At 54.5% G+C, this 6,964-nt stretch overlaps 1 protein-coding gene across 1 annotated transcript; it reads left to right on the top strand.

The window, feature by feature from the left end:
* Positions 1-2,937: 2,937 nt before the first annotated feature.
* On the top strand, positions 2,938-4,651 carry LOC133242837 (EKC/KEOPS complex subunit LAGE3-like). The gene is made up of 3 exons (XM_061409067.1): positions 2,938-3,685; positions 4,014-4,142; positions 4,317-4,651. The coding sequence occupies exons 1-3, from the start codon at positions 3,417-3,419 to the stop codon at positions 4,438-4,440; spliced, it is 522 nt and encodes a 173-aa protein (XP_061265051.1). The 5' UTR covers positions 2,938-3,416; the 3' UTR covers positions 4,441-4,651.
* Positions 4,652-6,964: the final 2,313 nt, after the last annotated feature.

Below are 6,964 nucleotides of genomic sequence, written 5' to 3'. Positions count from 1 at the left end.
TGATGGGGGACATTGCCTTTCCAGCAGCCCTTGAGTGCAGCTGGTCCAGCCTGTGCTTCTGGGGGGCCTGTTCTAAGTTCCCAGCCTGGAGTCCCTGTAGTCTGTGTGCCTGGAGCCCCAGGTGGCCCTGTCCCATGCCGTCCCCAGTGAGTTCAACAGCAGCCCCAGCTTTCCTCCCCAGGCAGGCAAGCACAACACACTCCATATTCCTATTCTCTAGACTCCAGGACTGGGTCCCCATGCACCAGCATGCAAAGGCCACGCACATGAACACAAGCACACACAGATGCCAACATCCATGTGCATGCACCTGACCACATGCTCTCTCTCACACACACACATGTGAATGCCCATTTGCAAGCACCTCCACAAACACACATGCACACACCTATGTGCATGCACCTCTGAACACCCATTTTCTCACACACACATACACGCACATGGACTAGCACCTGTGCACAGGCACTCTCTCTCTCGGGCACACACAGACACAGACATGACATCAGATGCCCATGTGCATGCACCTGCCCACACGCACATGGACACACGTGCACACACATGCACACACACGTGAGCTATGTGTGGGACACCAGAAGGGCAGACGACGTCTGACCCAGGGATGCCCAACTCCCCTCCAGAAGTTGATGACAAGGACCTGCGCTCAGCAGGATGCTCACCTGTGAGTGTGGCCAGGTTGGCAGCAGTGCAGTCTTGGAGGTGCACAGCGACTGGGGCTCACTTGGGGTTTGCAAGCTTGGACTGGAAACAGGCACGTGCCCTGAGGAGAGGGGTAGAGTCTGTTTGAGCAAGCGCACTGAGGAGCTGCAGACACACTAAAGGGTGGAGCGCTACCCAGAGGCCTCCTGGCTAAGCCATTTACCAGGTTTCCGGGGCTGAGGCAGGGCTGACTTAGAGGGACCAGACCACGTGTGTGTGTCTGTGCAGGCTCATTGCAGCGACACACCGTGCGAACGGGTAAAGCTTCTGCAGAGAGCGCCTATTGCCCAAGAGCCTGCAGCCACTGTGGGAGCCAATGGTTGGTGGGAACCAATCGTGAGGCAGGACCAGGGTGTGTTTGTGCAGGCGCTCTGCCGATGCTGAGTTGCAGGTCGCACTACAGGGCTGGGTTCTATAGGGAGGGTTCAGTCTTTCCCAATGCACAGGGAGGGGGAGAGGGGCACACGGTGGAGGAGCCACGAGGGCAGCTGATGAAGATGCAGGTGCCTTAGCATATGTCAGCCAAAGTGTGCCCAGTGGTGATGGTGGTGGTGATGGCCCTAGCAACCCAGCTGGCCCTGGTGACACCATCAGTCCTACAGTCCCTGGCAGCCCCGGCAACCTGGGTGATCCCAGAGGCCCCAGTGCTGCAGGAAAGTCATGAGGCACAGCTGGTGACATTCTGCAGATCCTGGGGTCACTCCACGCACCAGGGTGTGGAAGAGACACTGCACCTGGAGCCGGAGTTCTGAGTGACTGACCCCTTCAGTTGTGTCCTATTCCAGGAGCCTCAGTCACAAGGGTCCGGGTGTGGGCTAGGGGTGGTTTGGGGGATTGCAGGTGGCAGGGCCTAAAGTGTAGGAGGAGGATACTCTGAGGGGCTGGAGGGTATGGGTCAGGGTTGGTCTGGCTGCCAGGGGATGGTGGTGAAGAAAAGCAACCTGAAGGGATCCAGAGGGTCGGGACGGTGCTATCCAAGGTGTCCAGCAGCAGCCTTGTGGGAGATGGTGGGTCACCATGAGCAGGGAGCCTGATGGACAGGCAAAATTAGAAATGTGGATGGTGCCTTAACCATATCTCCACCAGCAGGCTCACCGTACCATTCACATCGCTCACTCAGACAAAAATCGCCCGCAACTTACTGTCTCAAAGTACTCAACTGTGAGCGCCAGTTCAGAAGGAGCTCAATGTTAATGGCCGCCTGTTGGTTCTGTCAGTTCTAAAGGGGGCTGGGGCCGGGCTGGGGCCGGGCTGGGGAGAGGGTGCTGGGCAGTGGCCAGGGCCAGTCTCGGCCCAGGAGGAACCATAATGGAGGGTTAAGCCTAAAGGAGAAGTGTGGTGCCCTGGGCTTGTCAGTGTGTGGGGACGGAGGAAGGACATGCTCCGCTTCCTCCTTCTCATCAGGAGCCTGAATTTCATTTTCCCTCCCTTTTAGCCAATTGAGTGCTGAAGACCATGTCATGCTCCAGACGTCCATTGCCCTCTGTCTGCAGAAGATTTCCCTGGTGATGCGTACCTTGCAGCACTATGTGCCCCCCCTTTTTTTACTAAGCCTCTGCATGAAAGTCGGGGTTAAATCTAGTATATGTGCCCTAGCCTCAAGTGTCCTTCCCGAGGGCATTGATTTCTGCAGTAGATGGATCGGGCTTCATCTTGTGCCTGTGCTTCTGCTTGAGAGGCTCAAGGTCCACATAGTTCGTTTGGTGATTGTTAACTGCAGAAAATAAAACTGAGATACTGTGCTGTCTCTGACTTTAGTTTTAGCTTCTGCACTTCCTAATACTGTATTTGTCTTCTGGTTGGAGGGGAGGTTCTGAGATCCAGATATTCAAGCAGTAACATTAGTGAAGACAATGTAAGAAGTGGGAGAATAAGACAGTAGTGTACTGCCTTTCAGTATTAATTTTGGAGTATTTTCTCATTTTACTAAGTGAAGTGAAAGTCACTCAGTCGTGTCTGACTCTTTGCAACCCCATGGACTACACAGTCCATGGAATTGTCTAGGCCAGAATACTGGAGTGGGTGGCCTTTCCCTTCTCGAGAGGATCTTCCCAACCCAGGGATCGAAGTGAGGTCTCCCGCGTTGCAGGCAGATTCTTTACCAGCTGAGCCACAAAGGAGGCTTGGGCCATGGCAATACTGTATGAAAACTGACATGATGGACTAACACATGAAAGTGCCTGAACTAACGCATGAACCACAGGAAGTGCTGGAGACCACTATGGTCAAAGAGCACAGGTATGATGTGAAGTGGGCAGAGACGTGATGCTGGTGCATCGTGTGGCTTGGCCCCTTGCCCTCGACTCCTACCTTACTCCAGTGAGACCCTTCTGAGGCATACGGTGGAGAAATCAAAGTTGCATTGTGGAACTAGCTTTAGGCCTTGAGACTGGAAAGTCGGCATTTGTGTCTCAGTGGCGTCTCTGTGGACACTTGGCGAGGTCCATTCCACGCCATCTGAGCCAGCACTGGAGGGGCCCGTGTGCGCAGGCGCATAGAGGGGCACCTGAAAGGAACGTGGTGGCATTGTGAGGGAGCTGAGTCCCGCCAGCGTCACGGGGTCTCCATAGCAGCCCGTGGGTGGATGGGGTGTGTGCGCAGGCGCAACTTTTGCGTCCTTGCGCAGAAGGGGAGGGACTTCGTGAGGGGCCCAGTCTCTCCGCCCCTTATTTGCAGTCTGAGGGAGACGCGCAGCAGCCATGCAGGCGTCGGGTGGTGGTGCCGGTGGTGCAGAGGGCCGAGATGACCAGCAGAGCTCCAGAATACCTGCTTGCCAGAGTGGTTCAGGCAGCGCTGAAGGTGAGGCTGTTCGCCGAGCCCCACAAGGCCGGGGTGGGCCTGGCAGAGGAAGAGCGGTGATGGAAGCTGCTGTAGCTCGTCCCCAAGGTGAGCAGGCACCAGGTGGCGTAGGATCTGCTGGAGATGTAGCACCCTTGGCTGTAAGACCTAGACGTGGAGAGGTGGTGCTGTATCCTTTTCATGGAGCCTCCCTGGGCACGGTCAGTGGTATGGTGGCGGGAAACATGCCGGCAGCCTGAGGAAGGGATAGAAGGGAGCACGGGGGCTATCCGGGGCAGCAGGACTGGGCAGCCTGGAAGGAAAGGAGGTTGTCAAGGCCTGAGGAGCCTGGAGGGTGGGGAAGATGGACCCAAGGGTTACGGAGACACCTGAGGGTAGTCTCAGGTTGTCGTCGGGAGCCTGGCATCCTGGGGTAAAAACGGGCCTCTGAGGTGTGAGGAAGCCCGAGATACCAGCAAATTCTGTAATGGATGGTGCCTTAACCGTGTCTCTCCCAGCACACTCAGAGTGCCCTTCCAGTCACCCCTGGAGGCAGACATGGCTCGCAGATCTCTGCTCCCAGATGCCCAACGCCACCAAGGATTGATTCGGAAGGAATTTGCAGTGAATGGCAGTGACCTGCTTGTGTCAGTTCCAGACGAGTTTGCCTTGGGGAGTGGGGGGTGGCAGGTGCTGTGGTCTAGGCTCCCTCTTAAGCATGCTATGATGGAGACACTGAGGGGCTTGGTATAAGGAGGGGGGCTGGTACCCTGGGAAGAGCAATCTTCCCTTTGACCTGATTTTCTTTTCCCTGCTTTTAGTAGATGGACTGCTGACGACCTTGCTTTCATCCGACTTTCCATGAACCCGTTCCTCGATCAGCTTTCCCTGGTGATTCGGAACATTCGGAGCCTCGGGCTCCCACCTCGCCAAAGCCGAAGCTGAGGAAAGGGGCTGAGGCCTAACCTTGTGTCCCCTACTCGGCAGGGCATAGGGAATTCAACCTAAGAGTCATTGCCACTTTGTTATTTGAGTCTAAGTTTTGGCCTGTACTGGCCTTTGGTCTCTTGCGGTTCACTTGCTTTGTTTCCCTGCTGCTTGAGGAGTGGGATGCTTCAGTGCTTATTACAGCAGAAAATAAAACTAAGTCACTTTTTGTGCCCTAGTTTCCTTTCAGCTAATGCGCTTCTGGATTTTAAAAACACTTTTTATCTTTGTTCTCGTGTTAGAGGGAAGGTTCTGAAATTCAGATATTTGAATTCAGTTACAAGGGAATTGGAAATAATTTCGGACAATGAAAACCGAGCCCTATGTTCAGCACTAAATACTGTCAACATTTAAGAATATTTTCTGGTTGTACTTGCATATTAAACGTATAACAGCATGTGATGTAGAACTTATCTAGTTTAAATTTTTTCCTGAACTTTTTTCATTTAATATACTAGCTTTTCCACTTTCTAAAATCTCTTAAGAAATGTGTTATTGAATAGATATAAGATGCATTATAATGTAATTATTGGGACTTCCCAAGCAGTCCAGTGGATAAGACTTGCACTTCCAGTGTAAGGGCTGCAGGTTCAATCCCTGGCAGCAGAACTAAGATCCCACATGTCATGTGGTGTGACCAAAAAATTAAGATTGGGTCTTTAAATAAAAAAAAAAAACCAACAATAATGTAATTATGGAACATTTGTTTCCACTTTTTACATTACTATGGTTAATGATTTAGTGGAATTTATAAGTCTTTCCATTAATAGTTATTTCCTTAAAGTATTAATATATTCCAAGAATTAGAAATACTGACCTAAATGTTTACTTCTTTTGTTTAAATTAATTTATCTTTTAAATTGGAGGCTAATTACAATATCATAGTGGTTTTTGCCATACATTGACATGTCCAGGCTCCCCACTGGGGTCCTCTTGGCCACAGAGCAGGGCACAGACACAGGCAGTAGACCAGGTCTTTGCACACCCTAAAACTGACTGGGAGCCAGAATCAACAGAAACTGGGAAGGTAGGAAGGTGGGACAGGGATGCCCCACACACAGGAAATGGTCAGCCACTGCTGGTGCCTCTTCCCCTCCAGTGGGGGTAGGGGTGGGGGAAGGCTGCTGGCCTTGGATTTGGAGGGCTGAGAGGACTCTCCGGCCAGGGGGTGGGGCTCAGGGGCCGGATTGAAGTACAATCCCTGATGCAGTCACCTCCCGTGGCACCAGTGGTCTGGCAGATGCATCCCACACCCAGGCAGTGCTGCCCCAGCCCCGTGGTCTCCCCCGGCTGTATCTTGCCTGTTGACTTGACTCCCCTTGTAGACAGAAGTAGACCAGCAGGCTATCAGATACAGGGTCACCTCCCAGTTGAGGTCCCCCGGTACCTCCACCCCTCCAGACAACCTCAAGACACTGTTCCTGGGAAGGGAAAGGCCATGAGAGTTGTGCCAGCAGAGAGCAGGAGACTGCAGGTGTCCAGGGCAACATGGCCCTTCCCTCTGCCCTTGAGTCTAGCTGGTTCATCCAGTGCTTCTGAGGAGCCTGGGGCATGCCCACAGCCTGGAGTCCCTGCATTCTGTGTGCCTGGACCCCCAGGCAGCCCTACCCCATGCCTTCCACAGTGGGCCCAACAGTAGTCCCTGCTTCCCTCCCCAGGTGGGCAGGAACAGCCTGGTCTCGCACCCCCATGTGCATGCACCTGCATATGCCCACATGCACAGACAAGGATGCACATGCCCACACGCACAGACAAGGACGCAGACTTGAGCTATGTGTGGAAGACCAATGGGATCCCCCGGGCCTGGCCCTGGTGCTCGACTCTCTTCCAGAGGCTGAAGTCAGCAGGAGGGTCACATGTGAACATGGCAGCAGAGGTCTAAGGGGAAGGAGCTCACTTGATGTTTCCACGTTTGGCGGGAAACACTGACGTGCTCATAACCACCTAAGGGGGACATCCTGGGACTGGCATCAGGGCCTGAGTGTGCAGGCGTTCTCGGCGCCCATAGTGACGTTACCCGCCCAGGGGCGTGGTTTCCTTTGGGTGCCTCAGCCCCTCAGACAGTCCGGCTGGCCTTGGTGGGCTGACCTGCAGCGTGAGTGGTTCTGGAGGCCGCAGACCAGGTGCCAGCGGAGGTGGCGTGGCAGGAGATGCTGAAGGCCAGGGAGGTGTGGAAGAACCTGGTGACCCAAATGGCCTTGAAGGGCACCAGGGCCTGGGAGGCATGGGAGAGGCAGGTGCAGGCATGGCTGGAGCCCCAGAGCCGGCGCATGTACCTCACACTCCAGGACCTGGCGGAGACGCCTTGCCAGGCTTGGGCAGACAGGCCTTGGCAGGGCCTGGTGGACATGCTGTGCCTTGGCCAGGTGGACTAGCCATGCCAGGGCTGGGTGGCAACACTGTCCCAGGACCAGGTGGACATGTGGCGCCAGGGCCTGGTGGTACGCCACCCCGGGGCCAGGAGGACACGTCAGGCCATGAC

Source organism: Bos javanicus, chromosome X (assembly GCF_032452875.1).
Source record: "Bos javanicus breed banteng chromosome X, ARS-OSU_banteng_1.0, whole genome shotgun sequence".
Taxonomy (NCBI): Eukaryota; Metazoa; Chordata; class Mammalia; order Artiodactyla; family Bovidae; genus Bos; species Bos javanicus.
This window is presented reverse-complemented; position numbering and strand designations above follow the sequence as displayed.

Excerpts from the sequence above, each read along its gene's own strand:
- LOC133242837 (XM_061409067.1), top strand. The coding sequence starts at position 3,417 with ATGCAGGCGTCGGGTGGTGGTGCCGGTGGTGCAGAGGGCCGAGATGAC. Across the intron at positions 3,686-4,013 it reads AGACGTGGAGAGGTGGTGCT|CACACTCAGAGTGCCCTTCC; the intron begins GTATCCTTTTCA and ends TGTCTCTCCCAG. Across the intron at positions 4,143-4,316 it reads AATGGCAGTGACCTGCTTGT|TAGATGGACTGCTGACGACC; the intron begins GTCAGTTCCAGA and ends CCCTGCTTTTAG.